The 19,018-nt window shown below is 45.4% G+C and overlaps 6 protein-coding genes across 8 annotated transcripts in view; all 6 read left to right on the top strand.

The window, feature by feature from the left end:
* Positions 1–19,018, top strand: part of LOC130122884 (protocadherin gamma-A11-like) — a 311,235-nt gene that overhangs the window by 120,712 nt on the left and 171,505 nt on the right. The window lies entirely within an intron of this gene.
* LOC130126373 (protocadherin gamma-A10-like) lies at positions 394–2,847 on the top strand. Its single transcript, XM_056295859.1, has one exon. The coding sequence runs from the start codon at positions 394–396 to the stop codon at positions 2,845–2,847; it is 2,454 nt and encodes an 817-aa protein (XP_056151834.1).
* LOC130126364 (protocadherin beta-9-like) lies at positions 5,902–8,586 on the top strand. The gene is made up of 3 exons (XM_056295847.1): positions 5,902–6,283; positions 7,577–8,349; positions 8,533–8,586. The coding sequence occupies exons 1-3, from the start codon at positions 5,902–5,904 to the stop codon at positions 8,584–8,586; spliced, it is 1,209 nt and encodes a 402-aa protein (XP_056151822.1).
* LOC130123918 (protocadherin gamma-A4-like) lies at positions 9,510–11,888 on the top strand. The gene has a single exon (XM_056293286.1). It carries the CDS (start codon positions 9,510–9,512, stop codon positions 11,886–11,888), a length of 2,379 nt encoding a protein of 792 aa, XP_056149261.1.
* On the top strand, positions 12,694–15,112 carry LOC130126354 (protocadherin gamma-A8-like). The gene is made up of 3 exons (XM_056295836.1): positions 12,694–12,720; positions 12,770–13,031; positions 14,319–15,112. Exons 1-3 carry the CDS (start codon positions 12,694–12,696, stop codon positions 15,110–15,112), a joined length of 1,083 nt encoding a protein of 360 aa, XP_056151811.1.
* Positions 15,851–18,367, top strand: LOC130126345 (protocadherin gamma-A11-like). Its single transcript, XM_056295825.1, has one exon. The coding sequence runs from the start codon at positions 15,851–15,853 to the stop codon at positions 18,365–18,367; it is 2,517 nt and encodes an 838-aa protein (XP_056151800.1).

Below are 19,018 nucleotides of genomic sequence, written 5' to 3'. Positions count from 1 at the left end.
AAACCACTAATCTTGAATCCTTGATAGAGGAACCACTGCTCTTGTGCCAGCGCTCCTGCGGTTAAAATGATCTGTTTCCAATTTGACTCCTCTGCTATTCACACTTTGCACAGTAAGAGACGCTGTTGACCAGATATATATTCTTATTGCCCAAGCTTCAGCCACTCGATTCCCCACCAGTATAACTGTATTTGACCGGTTAAAGAGCAGGCATAGTCAGATTGTTATGATCAGGGACACGGCTCTGCAAATATTAGCCATCTCTCAAGAGCTTCAGGGTAAAGAGATTATCTAAGCTTGACAGTGATTTCGTCACTATTGGACAACAGTGTCTTCTTCTTCTGTCTCTTCTACATCGATTGTCATACCGATTTTTTTTTTTTTGCTTTTACGATGGTTTTCCGAGGCTCTCGTCTCAATCGGTGCGCAAAAGGGCGACTTTGTTGTGGATTGCAATGCGAGGCCGGCGTGTGTATTTTTCTGCTTTACTTTGTCAACACGGTCGGTGGACAGATTCGGTATTCTATCCCAGAGGAAATGAAAAGGGGATCTCTAATCGGCAATGTGGCACAAGACATGGGACTGGATCCTAAGAGGCTCGCTAATGGCCGGGCCCGTATCGTGACCGGAGACGGCATCCAGTACACCGAGCTGAAGACGGACAAAGGGATTCTAGTCGTGGGCGAGAGAATAGACAGAGAGCAGCTCTGCGGCGACGTCACGCCGTGCAGCTTCAGCTTCGACGTTATCTTAGAAAACCCCATGCAGTTGCACCGCGTCACCGTGGAGATCTTAGACGTCAACGACCACTCGCCCGTCTTTCCAACTCACGATCTGAATTTTGAAATAAGCGAGTCGGCCGCGGTTGGAGCGAAATTTCCGCTTAAAAGTGCGGAAGATTACGATGTTGGTCTGAACGCTTTGCAGAGTTACCGTTTAACCCCGAACGACAATTTCGTGTTAAAACAGCACGCTAATCCAGACGGAAGTAAATATGCTGAAATGGTGCTGCAGAAGCCTTTGGACAGAGAGCAGCAGCCGCGTCTCTCTTTAAAGCTGATCGCGGTGGACGGCGGAACGCCACAAAGATCCGGTACAGTAAATATACATATCACGGTTTTAGATGCAAATGACAACGCTCCCGTCTTTAACCAGACAGTCTACAAAGCTACTGTGAGGGAAAACGCACCTGCAGGCACATACATTTGCACTGTGAACGCAAGTGACGCAGACAGTGGTCCGAACGGAATAATTACATATGCATTTGCTCAAGTCAAAGGCAGCGTCGCAAATACGTTCCGCATCGACGAAAATACAGGGGTCATATCTGTGTCAGGACGGATAGACTTCGAGAAGGACAAGAAATATGAGGTTAGAGTAGAAGCAAAGGACAACGGAGGCTTAACCGATACCAGTAAACTTGTCATTGACGTTGTTGATGAGAATGACAACGCCCCGGTGATAAATATCATGTCATTCTCCAGTCCTGTGTCTGAAGATGCCCCTCCTGGCACCACGATCGCTATTATCAATGCAAAAGATGCAGATTCGGAAAGAAATGGCCATTTAACTTGCTCTATAGATGGCAAAATTCCGTTTAAAATAGTGTCGACTTTAGCTAACTATTATAATCTGGTCTCGGATCAGCATTTTGACAGAGAGATAACTCCGGCATACAACATAACCATAACAGCCACCGATTCGGGGTCTCCACCTCTCTCCAGCTCTAAAACGTTACATCTTAGAGTCGCTGACGTCAATGACAATGCTCCATCATTTGGTAAAAGTAGCTATTCTACCTACGTCATAGAGAACAATGTACCCGGAACGTCCATATTAACGGTCAGCGCACAAGACTCCGACTGGAATCAGAACGCGAGAATCTCGTACTTACTGGAGGACATACAGATCAGTGGTAGTCCGGTTTCTTCTTATATATCCATAAACTCTGAAACGGGAGTTTTACACGCATTGCGCTCATTTGATTATGAACAAATTAAACAACTGCAGGTAGTTGTTAAAGCGCAGGATGGGGGCTCTCCTCCACTCAGTAGTAACGTGACTGTGAAAATAATGATCCAGGACCAGAACGACAACGCCCCTCAGGTTCTGTACCCAGTCCAGACCAGCAGCTCTCTGGTGGCTGAAATGGTGCCTCGTTCAGCAGATGTGGGCTATCTGGTGACTAAAGTGGTGGCTGTTGATGTGGACTCTGGACAGAATGCCTGGCTCTCCTATAAGCTGCAGAAAGCCACAGACAGGGCGCTGTTTGAAGTGGGCTTACAGAATGGGGAAATAAGAACTATCCGCCAAGTCACTGATAAAGATGCTGTGAAACAAAGGCTGACTGTTGTAGTGGAGGACAACGGGCAGCCCTTTCGTTCAGCTACAGTCAATGTTAACGTGGCGGTGGCGGACAGCTTCCCTGAAGTGCTCTCGGAGTTCACGGACTTTACGCACGACAAGGAGTACAATGACAACCTGACTTTTTACTTAGTCTTGGCTTTGGCTGTAGTGTCCTTTCTCTTCATCACCTGTTTAGTGGTCATCATATCAGTGAAGATATACAGATGGAGACAGTCTCGCATCCTCTATCATTCCAGTCTGCCGGTGATTCCCTATTATCCACCACGTTACTCAGACACTTTGGGGACAGGGACTCTCCAACACGTGTACAATTACGAGGTGTGCAGGACGACTGACTCCAGAAAGAGTGACTGTAAGTTCGGCAGAGCCGGTAGTCAGAACGTGCTGATAATGGACCCCAGTTGTACAGGGACGATGCAGCGGATCCAGAATGAAAAGAACATCCTGGATGAGCCAGACTCTCCTCTAGAGGTGAGTTAGATGAACATATTTCTTGGATCAATATATATACACTACCGTTCAAAAGTTTGGGATCACCCAAACAATTTCGTGTTTTCCATGAAAAGTCACACTTATTCACCACCATATGTTGTGAAATGAATAGAAAATAGAGTCAAGACATTGACAAGGTTAGAAATAATGATTTGTATTTGAAATAAGATTTTTTTTACATCAAACTTTGCTTTCGTCAAAGAATCCTCCATTTGCAGCAATTACAGCATTGCAGACCTTTGGCATTCTAGCTGTTAATTTGTTGAGGTAATCTGGAGAAATTGCACCCCACGCTTCCAGAAGCAGCTCCCACAAGTTGGATTGGTTGGATGGGCACTTCTTTGAGCAGATTGAGTTTCTGGAGCATCACATTTGTGGGGTCAATTAAACGCTCAAAATGGCCAGAAAAAGAGAACTTTCATCTGAAACTCGACAGTCTATTCTTGTTCTTAGAAATGAAGGCTATTCCATGCGAGAAATTGCTAAGAAATTGAAGATTTCCTACACCGGTGTGTACTACTCCCTTCAGAGGACAGCACAAACAGGCTCTAACAGGTACTATTTAATGAAGATGCCAGTTGGGGACCTGTGAGGCGTCTGTTTCTCAAACTAGAGACTCTAATGTACTTATCTTCTTGCTCAGTTGTGCAACGCGGCCTCCCACTTCTTTTTCTACTCTGGTTAGAGCCTGTTTGTGCTGTCCTCTGAAGGGAGTAGTACACACCGGTGTAGGAAATCTTCAATTTCTTAGCAATTTCTCGCATGGAATAGCCTTCATTTCTAAGAACAAGAATAGACTGTCGAGTTTCAGATGAAAGTTCTCTTTTTCTGGCCATTTTGAGCGTTTAATTGACCCCACAAATGTGATGCTCCAGAAACTCAATCTGCTCAAAGAAGTGCCCATCCAACCAATCCAACTTGTGGGAGCTGCTTCTGGAAGCGTGGGGTGCAATTTCTCCAGATTACCTCAACAAATTAACAGCTAGAATGCCAAAGGTCTGCAATGCTGTAATTGCTGCAAATGGAGGATTCTTTGACGAAAGCAAAGTTTGATGTAAAAAAAATCTTATTTCAAATACAAATCATTATTTCTAACCTTGTCAATGTCTTGACTCTATTTTCTATTCATTTCACAACATATGGTGGTGAATAAGTGTGACTTTTCATGGAAAACACAAAATTGTTTGGGTGATCCCAAACTTTTGAACGGTAGTGTATATATATATATATATATATATATATATATATATATATATATATATACTGTTGTCAACACAACACTAATGCTCGTCAGTATCATGGACGGCTCTTGACCGACCAGTCGCGTAACTTCAGTGACGAAGTTGGTCACCTGATCCAACGGCCCAATCATTCCAAACGTGATGAGTTGAACATGATTATTTGCGTCAAATAAATCAAAACCCATTCTACTTCGGTTGCCTCTTTAAACTGCTCACGTAGACCATTATGTTACCTATTATGTTGGGCTGGGTTCTCTAAACAGTTATTTTTTCAACGTCAGTGTTTGAGATTTAAAGTTAATAAACAGATACACGACTTTTTTTAAAAGTTGTCTTAGCTCCTTTTTGGCTAGACCGGACCAGCGAGCCAGCCCTATCAAATGTGAATGTCGGTGATGACTGACTGACTGATTGACTGATCATGTATGACACAATTGGGCTGCTGGATCAGGTGACCAACGACATCACTGAAGTTACACGATTGGTCGGCCGAGCACCGAGAGTCGCGAGGGAGAGCGCACAGTTAAATTCCCCAAATAACCCAATCACTCTGACGAAACACTCACTGCCTACTGTGCTGTGGCGCAAAGCTTCTTTTACACTTTGCCATATGGAAAGTTGCAATCAGACGCAAAACAAGGGCAAATTGCATTCAACTGCCAAACCTTATAGGCGTGTTTGCGTTGAAATATAATTTGTGCAATATATATATATATATGTATAGTGAATCGGACCTTGAGACGAGACCGACAGAAGCTGCAAGTGATGCGCAATTAATGGTGGTATCCGTGGCCGCAGTCTATTCTTTGTGAATTTGCCTGTCAATACAGAGTGTGTCTTAGAAAAACAAGAGACATCCTCAGATAGAAACAGGTGAAAGAGGAGGGGGGCGTTAGAATAGGTCTACTTACAATTAAGTTAAGTTCTCTTTCAAATCAAACATCCCAAGATATGGATGGAAAGCGTTGTTCTTGCAACTGCATTTATAAGCTTTTCTTTTTTCTTTTGTTTTTACTCGAACATAGAGCTTAACCATGTCATGGGATATGCTACTCCAGTACACTTTAACAACAGTTACTGGGATCACTACACAAAAATTGCAGATTAACAGTTAATAACCATGAATTCATATTATAGACACTACTACTGACTATCCCTGTAACAAATTGGCTACAATTTCAAACAGTGATCATACATGGTCCTCTCATAGACTATGTTTTGACCTAGTCTTATGCAAAATCCAATGAATATAAGTTAAAAAAAGGCAGACCGTTGTAGTTTTCATCACCATGGACAGCGCTGCATAAAGTTTGTCTCCCTGTCATCAAACCTCTTGTTGTACCTCTCGCTTGAATGTTGTTGTAGGTGGATGGACAGTCTCATAGTGCTGGAAGTAGATCTGTGACATGCATTTAATTAAATGCTTCTTTCCTTTATTTACACGTACTATTGGACGGAATCTGCTGTTGAAACGTACCATATCTGTAAGTGTGATCTATTTGATGAGTGAGAAAATATGTCTACTCTGTGTGTTTGGTGTTCACCGGTTGGACTCTAAGGGACGCTGTTGGTTTGGAAAACAAATCTGGGTTGCATCGCCAGCCAGTCTGCGCCACTCCTCTGTTATTTCCCTACGTTGTAAGGGCGGAGAGGCCCTGTGTTTTGTTCGGCGTGGGCTGCAGAGACGCTCACTGCACACCTATCTTTATGTGGATATTGTAGGGCTCTTCGAAAGCAACCTAAAGCAAAGACGTTTTTTGTTACCGGACGATATCATTTTCGTGTCTGGATCGTTTCCGTGATGGCACCTCGAGGATTTCTTTCTCCCAAATCCATCATATGGCGACTGCTTAGCAGTCAGCGACGGCGAGCTGGCCTATTCGTGTTCTTTATCTGCGTATTTGGCAGGGTGGCAGGCCAGATTCGCTATTCTATCCCGGAGGAGATGAAGAAAGGCTCGCTAATCGGAAGTGTAGCTCACGACCTGGGACTAGATCTGAAAAGGTTGCTCTCCGGCCGGGCCCGTATCGTGACGGGGGACAGCATCCAGTACGCCGAGCTGAAGACGGACAAAGGGATTCTGGTCGTCAACGAGAGAATAGACAGAGAGCAGCTCTGCGGCGACGTCACGCCGTGCAGCTTCATCTTTGAGGTGATCTTGGAAAACCCCATGGAGCTCCATCGCGTAACTGTGGAGATTTTGGATATAAACGATCACACGCCCGAGTTCTCAAACAGGGACAAGCCGATCGGTTTCGAAATAAGCGAATCGGCTGCCGTTGGTGTCCAGTTTCCTCTCCCGAGCGCAGAGGACCTTGACGTCGGGCAAAACGCGTTGCAAAATTACGTTTTATCTGCAAATGACAATTTCATATTAAAGCAACACGCCAACCCGGACGGTAGTAAGTATGCTGAAATGGTGCTTCAGAAGCCTTTAGACAGAGAGAGGCATCCCCGGCTGGCTCTAAAGCTGATAGCAGAGGACGGCGGGACGCCTCAGAGATCCGGTACAGTAAATATAGACATCACCGTTTTAGATGCAAATGATAATGCTCCCATTTTCAACCAATCGGTCTACAAGGCAGCTGTGTTGGAGAACACGGTGAAAGGCGCCCACATCATAACGGTCAACGCTACAGACGCAGATAGCGGTTCAAATGGACACATAACGTATAGTTTCTCTAGATCTAAAGGAAGCGTAAGCGATATATTCACCATTAATGAAAGCACGGGTACCATATCCGTCTCCGGTCAGATAGATTATGAGAAAGATAAGAAATACGAGGTTCGGGTTGAGGCAAAAGATCAGGGAGGTTTAACCGGGACGAGTAAAGTTATCATTGATGTGTCTGATGTCAACGACAATGCCCCAGTTATTAACATTATGTCATTTTCAAGCACTGTGTCTGAGGATGCAACTCTTGGCACTACGATTGCTATTTTAAACGTGAAAGATGCAGATTCAGAAAGGAATGGCCAGGTTACATGTTCAATAGATGCTAAACTCCCCTTTAAAATAAAGTTATCTTTAACCAACTATTACAATTTGGTCTCAGATCAGCATTTTGACAGAGAGATGACTCCAGAATACAACATAACCGTAACAGCCACCGATTCGGGGTCTCCACCTCTCTCCAGCTCTAAAACGTTACATATTAGAGTCGCTGACGTCAATGACAATGCTCCATCATTTGGTAAAAGTAGCTATTCTACCTACGTCATAGAGAACAATGTACCTGGAATGTCCATATTCAAAGTCAGCGCACAAGACTCCGACTGGAATCAAAACGCGAGAATCTCGTACTTACTGGAGGACACACAGATCAGTGGTAGTCCGGTTTCTTCCTATATATCCATAAACTCTGAAACGGGAGTTTTACACGCATTGGGCTCATTTGATTATGAACAAATTAAACAACTTCAGGCAGTTGTTAAAGCGCAGGATGGAGGCTCTCCTCCACTCAGTAGTAACGTGACTGTGAACATAATGATCCAGGATCAGAACGACAACGCCCCTCAGGTTCTGTACCCAGTCCAGACCAGCAGCTCTCTGGTGGCTGAAATGGTGCCTCGCTCAGCAGATGTGGGCTATCTGGTGACTAAGGTGGTGGCTGTTGATGTGGACTCTGGACAGAATGCCTGGCTCTCCTATAAGCTGCAGAAAGCCACAGACAGGGCGCTGTTTGAAGTGGGCTTACAGAATGGGGAAATAAGGACTATCCGCCAAGTCACTGATAAAGATGCTGTGAAACAAAGGCTGACTGTTGTAGTGGAGGACAACGGGCAGCCCTCTCGTTCAGCTACAGTCAATGTTAACGTGGCGGTGGCGGACAGCTTCCCTGAAGTGCTCTTGGAGTTCACTGACTTTACGCACGACAAGGAGTACAATGACAACCTGACTTTTTACTTAGTCTTGGCTTTGGCTGTAGTGTCCTTTCTCTTCATCACCTGCTTAGTGGTCATCATATCAGTGAAGATATACAGATGGAGACAGTCTCGCGTCCTCTATCATTCCAGTCTGCCGGTGATTCCCTACTATCCACCACGTTACTCAGACACTTTGGGGACAGGGACTCTCCAGCACGTGTACAATTACGAGGTGTGCAGGACGACTGACTCCAGAAAGAGTGACTGTAAGTTCGGGAGGGAAAGTAACCAGAATCTACTAATTGACCAGTGCGCTTCAGGAACGATGCAGCGGGTGGTAAACGATCGAATGATTCTTGATGAGAATGATTCCCCGTTAGAGGTGAGGATGCTGTTTATTTCACTTTTACTGTGTTTGTACGTGTGTGTGTGTGTGTGTGTGTGTGTGTGTGTGTGTGCGCGCGCGCGTGCGTGCACGCGTGCGCCTATGTGTATGACGAAGCGAAAGAGAGAGAAAATCAGTCGTTATATATTTTACTTAATGGATCAAAATGTTTTCTCTCAGTCTCTGAAATACTTCAGCGTTAATCACTGCTCCTTGCTGCACAGACGGGTTTAATGCAGAAGATGAATGTCCCCACGGGGATTAATGAAAGTATATCTTATCTTGTCCTTTAACTGCAATATAGAAAGCCCTCAGAAATGTCACTTTTGAACACTGTCACGTATTTTTTTTGGAAGAGCTTATATTATTAATATTTTATCAAAATGAATATATATTGTAGCGACAGGGGGATGCGGTCGCTCTGAATGTCGGCGGTTCTGCGCCAGGGGAGCGCAAGGGCTCATGGGACTGTTAATGTTGGAGTTGGAATTGTTGTTTTAGTGATGTGGTGATCATGTTTTAATTGTTGTGACTTGTGTTGTTTGTTTGACGGTTTAACTTGGACTGGGTGGAGGTCTGTTTGCTGACTTTAGGACCGTGACGTGGACATGATGTCACCGGTTGTGAGGTCGGGGGGGGGGTCGTTGTAATGTTGATTCTTCCAAATGCTAAGTGTTGTTATAAATGAAGGCCCCTTCTGTTGAACGTGCGGTTTATTGGACGCAGGCTGAGCATTTAAAAAGAAAGCTCGTGTCTGGTCATCAATTCATTCATGGCGTAGCTCGTCACAACATCATTTCTACTATGTCAGAATGAGTAAACGAATGGCCTTCTCATCCATCACCCCGGTAAGCTATTTGCGTAATTTTCATATTACACTCTAAGGGCCGCTGTTGGTCTTTGAAACACAGTCTCATATGTACATATACACCAGCAGCTCCTCATTTGCTCTCTATAACACAAGAGAACACTACCGAGTACACCATTGGGTCTATTTTTACACATATTAAGTCGCTTTCAAAGCTTGGATCGGGATTGTGAATACAGTGGACATTTATTGCGCCGTGAACCTTCTGTGGAAATAAGATTGTTTTTTTTTCATGGGTTGGATGCAGAAAATGTCCACGAGCAGCAGCGGACGCTGGATAAAATGGCACATGCAGGTCTTGATCGTCGTTTTTCTTGCTGAGGTGACGTTCGGTCAGATTCGGTACTCTCTTCCGGAGGAGATGAGAAAGGGATCCTTTGTCGGGAACGTGGCAGAGGATTTGGGGATTGACGCTAAGAGAATGAAATCAGGCGGTGCCCGAATCGTGGACGGCGACAGTAAGTATATCGTGCTGGATGTAGACAAAGGGATTCTGGTCGTTGGAGAAAGGATAGACAGGGAGCAGCTTTGCGGGAAAACGTCGCCCTGCAGTCTCAACTTCGAAATGATCATGACAAATCCAATGCAGCTACACAGCATCGTGGTGGAAATCATGGATATTAACGATAACGCTCCATCCTTTAATGAAAAAGAAGTGAAATTGGAGATATCGGAGTCGGCCCAACCGGGGATACAGATACTACAGGAAAGTGCGACAGACCCCGATGTAGGCATTAACGCTTTGCAGGGATACACCTTGCACCCCACGGATACTTTCAACATCAAAACAGTCACTAATCCCGACGGGGGTAAATTTGTGGAGATATATCTGCATGCAAGTCTCGACCGAGAAAAAGTGGCCAGCCTTCCGCTGATACTGAATGCCGTCGACGGAGGAGATCCGCCGCGATCCGGCACCCTCAGACTACACATAACCGTTCTGGATGCCAACGATAATGTGCCGGTTTTTTCACAGCCACATTTCAAAGCGTCTGTCTCGGAAAATGCTCCCATCGGTACCTTGGTAACAACCGTGAGCGCCACAGACGCCGACGAAGGCCCGTATGGACTCGTCACTTATCATTTTATGCGTGTGAGTAACACTGTTGCCGAGCTTTTCAATCTAGACGAAAACACAGGCCAGATTACGGTGAATGGAGATATAGATTATGAAAAAACAAAGCACTACGAGCTCGGCATACAGGCTAAGGATCAGGGTGGGCATAGTTCCTCCTCGAAAGTGGCTATCGATGTCGTCGACGTTAACGACAACGCACCCATCATAACTATGACGTCATTTTCCAGTTCCATCTCTGAAGATTCTAGTAGCGGAACTACGGTGGCTATCATAAACGTCAAAGACACAGACTCTGGCAATAACGGCAGGGTGGCTTGTTCAATTAACACCAATATCCCATTTGCAATACACTCGTCACTGAAAAACTACTACACACTCGTCACGGACGGCGTTCTGGACCGGGAGCGTACTCCGGAATATAACATCACTTTCACGGCTGTAGATGAGGGTAAACCGCCGCTGTCATCTAATAAGACAATAACAATCAAAGTGTCTGATATAAATGATAACGCTCCGATGTTTGAAAAAAACTATTACGAGGCCAATATTTTAGAGAATAACTCGCCGGGGCTTTCTGTGCTAGCCGTGAAAGCTCAGGACTCCGACTCAGCACAGAACGCACGAATATCTTATTTCCTCATCGATTCACAATTTAACGGAAATCCCACAACCTCTTACATTTCTGTTGACGTAGAAAGTGGTGTCATACGGGCAGTGGGGTCATTCGATTATGAGCAAACTAAGGCGTTGGAAATTTATATTAAAGCGCAGGATGGAGGCTCTCCTCCACTCAGTAGTAACGTGACTGTGAAAATAATGATCCGCGACCAGAACGACAACGCCCCTCAGGTTCTGTACCCAGTCCAGACCAGCAGTTCTCTGGTGGCTGAAATGGTGCCTCGCTCAGCAGATGTGGGCTATCTGGTGACTAAAGTTGTGGCTGTTGATGTGGACTCTGGACAGAATGCCTGGCTCTCCTATAAGCTGCAGAAAGCCACAGACAGGGCGCTGTTTGAAGTGGGCTTACAGAATGGGGAAATAAGGACTATCCGCCAAGTCACTGATAAAGATGCTGTGAAACAAAGGCTGACTGTTGTAGTGGAGGACAACGGGCAGCCCTCTCGTTCAGCTACAGTCAATGTTAACGTGGCGGTGGCGGACAGCTTCCCTGAAGTGCTCTCGGAGTTCACTGACTTTACGCACGACAAGGAGTACAATGACAACCTGACTTTTTACTTAGTCTTGGCTTTGGCTGTAGTGTCCTTTCTCTTCATCACCTGCTTAGTGGTCATCATATCAGTGAAGATATACAGATGGAGGCAGTCTCGCATCCTCTATCATTCCAGTCTGCCGGTGATTCCCTATTATCCACCACGTTACTCAGACACTTTGGGGACAGGGACTCTCCAACACGTATACAATTACGAGGTGTGCAGGACGACTGACTCCAGAAAGAGTGACTGTAAGTTCGGCAGAGCCGGTAGTCAGAACGTGCTGATAATGGACCCCAGTTGTACAGGGACGATGCAGCGGATCCAGAATGAAAAGAACATCCTGGATGAACCAGACTCTCCTCTAGAGGTGAGTTAACAACCCATGTTGTCTTTGCATTTTTTTTGGCACGCTGGGGCTATTGTAGTATATGAGAGAACGGGCAGTTTATCACGGATGATGATCTGAAAATTCCTTCGATCTTAATCCTTGTTTTGTGTGACAAATCTCATTATCCACTGCTGTTTTCTGCGTCCCAGAAAGCTGGTTAACAAGTATATGTCATTGCGTTGCTCAAATTCTGAGGATATAGTGTGTTTACTTTGCAGTTTTGGCATGGAATGAAATATATTTTTTCACAGTTATTTTTTGTCTCGGTGTTTTAGCAATGCATATGCAAATTGAGATTTGACTAGAAATATAAAGCGCTTTGAGTGGCTGCTACAGCTAGAAAAGCGCTTTATAAAATGCAACTTGATTGATTGATCGATCGATCGCCCTTTTTGCTTACGTACAGAATATAAATATCCCATTTATCTACATTGGAGTCTTTCCTGACATGCAATAAATCACACCAGTATCTTTTTTTATATTTTCAATGTCTAGAGTGGACTCTAAGGGACGCTGTTGGTCAAGCAATGCAATATGTTGTCAGTTTATTCAGTCAGTGGAGTCCCCTCCCTGATCGTTGCACTAAGAGGAGAGAAGAGTCGTTGTTCTTCAAACGTGGTTGAGCCAGTCTCACGCCGAAGTCAAATCACTGCTGGACTTATCAGTTATCCCTAATCAATTAGCAGTTCGTGGTTTTGCAGTATTCCTATCGGTTTTTCCTTCTTTTCCCCGGAGATATATTTGATTGTTGTTTTCTTGCCATGGTGGGGAAATCTCAACCTCAGGGAATAAGATGGCGTTTGTGTGTCAGAATGATGAGGCAAGTGGCTCTATTTCTGTTATATCTCATTCACATAACGTGTGGCCAGATCCGCTATTCTATCCCCGAGGAGATGAAGAAGGGATCTGTGATCGGTAATATAGCCCAAGACTTGGGACTGGACCTGAAAAGGCTCCGTTCTGGCCGGGCCCGTATCGTGACGGGGGACGGCATTCACTACGCCGAGCTGAATACGGACAAAGGGATTCTGGTGGTGAACGAGAGGATAGACAGAGAGCAGCTCTGCGGTGACGTCACGCCGTGCAGCTTCAGCTTGGAAATGATATTAGAAAACCCCATCGAGCTTCACCGTGTCATCGTTGAAGTCCTCGATATAAACGACCATGCTCCGACGTTTCAAAACGGTGAGCTGAAATTCGAGATCAGCGAATCCGCCGTTATTGGTGGTCGGTTTGTGCTGGAGAGCGCCGAGGACCTTGACGTGGGCGCAAACGATTTGCAGAAATACATTTTGCTGCCGAATGAAAACTTCGTGTTGAAGCAGCTCGCTAATCCGGATGGCAGCAAATACGCCGAGATGGTGCTGCAGAAGCCGTTAGACAGAGAAGTGCAGCCGCGCTTGTCTTTAAAGCTGATGGCGGTGGACGGCGGGAATCCGCAGCGGTCTGGTACGGTACAGATAGAAATCACTGTCCTGGATGTTAACGATAACGCACCCATATTCAATCAGACCATGTACAGGGCTTCTGTGATGGAGAACGCATCGTCTGGCACGTATATAACCACCGTGAATGCTACCGACGCAGACAGTGGTTCCAATGGCCATATAACTTATGGCTTTTCAAAGCTGAGAGGAGGCATAGGGGACATATTTGTTATCGACGAAAACTCGGGCATGATATCCGTTGCAGGCCAGATAGACTTTGAAAAAGATAAGAAATACGAAATCAGAGTTGAAGCTAAAGATCAGGGCGGATTTACGGACACAAGTCAAGTCATGATTGACGTCATTGACGTGAATGATAACGTCCCAGTTATAAGCGTGATGTCTTTCTCCAGCCCCGTGTCTGAGGACGCTCCCATAGGCAGCACGATAGCTGTCATTAACGTTAAAGATGCGGACTCTGAGCGGAATGGGCAGATAACGTGTTCTATAGACAACAATCTTCCGTTTAAGATCAAAATGTCTTTGACAAATTATTATAATCTTATTACCCATGCAGCGTTTGACAGGGAAACTATACCGGAGTATAACATTACTATAAAAGCGACTGACTCAGGGTCTCCTCCCCTCTCTAGCACAGTAACTTTACACCTTAAAATATCTGACGTAAATGATAATTTTCCATTGTTTCATAAAAGTATCTTATCTGCATACGTCACAGAGAACAATACCCCGGGCATGTCCATATTTAAAGTCAGCGCACAAGACTCTGACTGGAATCAAAACGCTAGGATTTCATACTTACTGGAGGACACACAGATCGGTGGTAGTCCGGTTTCTTCTTATATATCCATAAACTCTGAAACGGGAGTTTTACATGCAGTGCGCTCTTTTGATTATGAACAAATTAAACAACTGCAGGTAGTTGTTAAAGCGCAGGATGGAGGCTCTCCTCCACTCAGTAGTAACGTGACTGTGAAAATAACGATCCAGGACCAGAACGATAACGCCCCTCAGGTTCTGTACCCAGTCCAGACCAGCAGCTCTCTGGTGGCTGAAATGGTGCCTCGTTCAGCAGATGTGGGCTATCTGGTGACTAAAGTGGTGGCTGTTGATGTGGACTCTGGACAGAATGCCTGGCTCTCCTATAAGCTGCAGAAAGCCACAGACAGGGCGCTGTTTGAAGTGGGCTTACAGAATGGGGAAATAAGGACTATCCGCCAAGTCACTGATAAAGATGCTGTGAAACAAAGGCTGACTGTTGTAGTGGAGGACAATGGGCAGCCCTCTCGTTCAGCTACAGTCAATGTTAACGTGGCGGTGGCGGACAGCTTCCCTGAAGTGCTCTCGGAGTTCACTGACTTTACGCACGACAAGGAGTACAATGACAACCTGACTTTTTACTTAGTCTTGGCTTTGGCTGTAGTGTCCTTTCTCTTCATCACCTGTTTAGTGGTCATCATATCAGTGAAGATATACAGATGGAGACAGTCTCGCATCCTCTATCATTCCAGTCTGCCGGTGATTCCCTATTATCCACCACGTTACTCAGACACTTTGGGGACAGGGACTCTCCAGCACGTGTACAATTACGAGGTGTGCAGGACGACTGACTCCAGAAAGAGTGACTGTAAGTTCGGCAGAGCCGGTAGTCAGAACGTGCTGATAATGGACCCCAGTTGTACAGGAACGATGCAGCGGATCCAGAATGAAAAGAACATCCTGGATGAGCCAGACTCTCCTGTAGAGGTGAGTTCTTTGGATTGATATGAAATGGTAATTTAATCGTTTTTACAGTTTTGTTTTTTTTTGAGAAAAAAATATGAGCGTGTAACAGTCGACTTGTCATCGATGGCCGTTTGTTTGTTATTATTCATTAATGAGTGATTGCACATTGCATGGTATGAATGTAGTTTAGGAAATGAAGCTTACGTAACGCTGTTCGGTCCATTTCAGCACCAGTTAAGTGGACAGCGACATAATATGAAGCTTCAGTCCCCTTTTTTGGTTGGGTGCAACTGTTTGTATTACAAATTGTAAAGGATGTGTTACGAAAATGGTGTGTGGTGTTAACTGAAAAGAAACTCCGTAGTAAAACATATTTGCTATACATTATGAAGGGAATAATTGCATAATATTACACATCATTATGCAAATGAAGTGTGAAGCAGGCTCACTTTCAGGTTATTTTCATAGGCTAAAGAGTGGTTGTATCAGTGGAAGTTGACAGCAGGCGGACGTTATGGTGCAGTGCATAACCCATTTCAGACTCTAAGGGACGCTGTTGGTCAGTAAAAAAAGTGTCTGTTATGAGTCACAGAATACCCTCCCCTCATGAATCTAAATGAGATGAACTACGTATGACGAGACGCTAGATGAATTTGCACGCAGAGGCCGTTGTGGATTTTATTGCGTACAGTTGTTTCTGATGCATAGTGTTTCAGTATATTGCCGCGAGGATATCTGGTAGTGCAGGTCGTCTATACCTAAAGGCATTTTTACAATATGAATGCGAATGGGCGGCTTCTGCACCGGAAATGGCGTTTTCTTTCGAGCCTGCGATGGCAAAACGGATTGCTTGTTTTTCTGCTAATCCTCAGTCCACCGGTCCGGTGCCAGATTCGGTATTCCATCCCAGAGGAGATGAAGAAGGGCTCTCTTATCGGTAACGTAGCACAAGACTTGGGAATAGACCTGCGGAGGCTCCGATCCGGCCGGGCCCGCATCGTGACGGGAGAATCCACACAGTACACCGAGCTGAGGGCAGACAAAGGGATTCTGGTGGTGAACGAGAGAATAGACAGAGAGCGGCTTTGTGGCGACATCACGCCCTGTAGTTTCGCCCTGGAGATGATTTTAGAGAACCCGATGGAGCTGCATCACATCACAGTTGAGGTTTTGGACGTGAACGATAATTCGCCTGCTTTTCAGCAGCATGATATGACGCTGACGATAGGGGAAGCTGCGCTCCCGGGCGCACGGTTTGTATTACCGACAGCGAATGACCCCGATGTGGGAGTGAACGGTCTGCAGGACTACACTTTATCCCAAAATGTCCACTTTGTTTTGAAACAGCACTCGAATCTTGACGGTGAGAAATATGCCGAGATGTTGCTTCAGAAGGCGTTAGATAGAGAGGAGCACCCGAGTCTGTCTCTCAAGCTGATCGCGGTGGACGGAGGATCTCCACAGAGATCTGGCACCATCAATATAGACATCACTGTCCTGGATGCTAATGACAACGCACCTGTTTTTAACCAGTCGATCTACAAGGCCAGCGTGTTGGAAAGCGCAGCAAAGGGGACCTATATCACCACCGTGAACGCCAGTGATGCGGACAGCGGATCATACGGTCTGATTTATTATTCTCTGTCCTCAATGCAGGGCAACGTGGCTACGTTGTTTCAGATTGACAAGACGACAGGTACGATATCTCTGTCAGGGCAGGTTGACTATGAGAAGGAAAGAAAATATGAAATACGCGTCGACGCCACAGACCAGGGAGCTTTAACAGATTCTAGTAAGGTGATAGTTGACGTGATTGACGTGAATGATAACGCGCCTGTCATAAATGTCATGTCATTCACCAGTCCCGTGTCGGAGGACTCCCCTCCTGGAACAACAGTTGGAATAATAAATGTTAAAGACTCGGATTCTGGTGATAACGGACAGGTGACGTGTGCAATAGACAAAAACTCACCTTTCAAGATTAAATCGAATTTAAGGAATTATTACACGTTGGTAACTGATGCTGTGTTAGATCGTGAAGCTGTTTCTGAATATAACATCACTGTAGTTGCCATAGACGGAGGATCGCCTCCACTATCAAGTAAGAAAACCTTTCATCTTAAGGTCTCCGATGTTAATGATAATGCCCCAGCATTTCTGCAGGGGGTTTACGATGCCTTTGTTGCAGAGAATAACTCCCCAGGTGTCTCTGTACTGAGTGTAATGGCTAAAGACCCCGATGAGAATCAGAATGCCCGTATTTCTTATGTTCTGGAGAACTCAGATATTGACGGATCTCCGGCTTCAGAATATGTTTCTGTTAACGCACAGAGCGGAGTTATCCACGCAGTACGCTCCTTCGATTATGAGCAGATCCAGAAACTGGCTTTCGTTGTTAAAGCGCAGGATGGAGGCTCTCCTCCACTCAGTAGTAACGTGACTGTGAACATAATGATCCAGGACCAGAACGACAACGCCCCTCAGGTTCTGTACCCAGTCCAGACCAGCAGCTCTGTGGTGGCTGAAATGGTGTCTCGTTCAGCAGATGTGGGCTATCTGGTGACTAAAGTGGTGGCTGTTGATGTGGACTCTGGACAGAATGCCTGGCTCTCCTATAAGCTGCAGAAAGCCACAGACAGGGCGCTGTTTGAAGTGGGCTTACAGAATGGGGAAATAAGGACTATCCGCCAAGTCACTGATAAAGATGCTGTGAAACAAAGGCTGACTGTTGTAGTGGAGGACAACGGGCAGCCCTCTCGTTCAGCTACAGTCAATGTTAACGTGGCGGTGGCGGACAGCTTCCCTGAAGTGCTCTCGGAGTTCACTGACTTTACGCACGACAAGGAGTACAATGACAACCTGACTTTTTACTTAGTCTTGGCTTTGGCTGTAGTGTCCTTTCTCTTCATCACCTGTTTAGTGGTCATCATATCAGTGAAGATATACAGATGGAGACAGTCTCGCATCCTCTATCATTCCAGTCTGCCGGCGATTCCCTATTATCCACCACGTTACTCAGACACTTTGGGGACAGGGACTCTCCAGCACGTGTACAATTACGAGGTGTGCAGGACGACTGACTCCAGAAAGAGTGACTGTAAGTTCGGCAGAGCCGGTAGTCAGAACGTGCTGATAATGGACCCCAGTTGTACAGGGACGATGCAGCGGATCCAGAATGAAAAGAACATCCTGGATGAGCCAGACTCTCCTGTAGAGGTTAGTTCAACGGGCCAGTGTTTGAAAAATGTTATGCAAGTGTCAAAACATAACACATTTGAATGCTGCACGTCTTGACAATATGAATATCAACCTATGAGGCCGTGTGAGTGCCGTTTTATTTCAGAACCAAGCGGTGACCAGCTTATATTTCACTGACAGTGTTTATGTCCTGCTGTGTGTTTTGTACCGAGTTTACCCTGCTTTCAATGTCATGTGCTTCATCTGGTTCTGAATTACCTACCATATGTTCCTTAGCTGTGCTTAATAGAATTTCATCTCACGTTGAGCATTCGGGTTTGTTTATCTTAAGGTCAGGATAGTTAGCATATTGAATCCATGGAATTTCTATCCAAACTTTTTATTCGATGTCAGCAGCAGGGATTTTAGCATCGATTTGCACTGAAGTTCATGTTGCTCGAAAAATGCATCACATGCGAAGTATGTGTGTGTGTGTGTGTGTGTGTGTGTGTGTGTGTGTGTGTGTGTGTGTGTGTGTGTGTGTATGGGGGGGTGGCATTATTTTCACTGAAGTCCAGCTTCCAAAATACACACATGCAACGTGTGTGTGTGTGTGTGTGTGTGTGTGTGTGTGTGTGTGTGTGTGTGTATGTATGTGTGTGTGTGTGTGTGTTGTGTTATAAACACGTTCTGTCGTGTTTATCTCCCCTGGTGAGACATTATATTTTGACTTCTATGACGTTTCACGTTTTGAACTCTAAGGGACGC

This window comes from Lampris incognitus, chromosome 1, assembly GCF_029633865.1.
Source record: "Lampris incognitus isolate fLamInc1 chromosome 1, fLamInc1.hap2, whole genome shotgun sequence".
Classification (NCBI taxonomy): domain Eukaryota; kingdom Metazoa; phylum Chordata; class Actinopteri; order Lampriformes; family Lampridae; genus Lampris; species Lampris incognitus.
The sequence above is the reverse complement of the archived record's forward strand: the minus strand, read 5'-3'. Positions and strand labels throughout refer to the sequence as shown.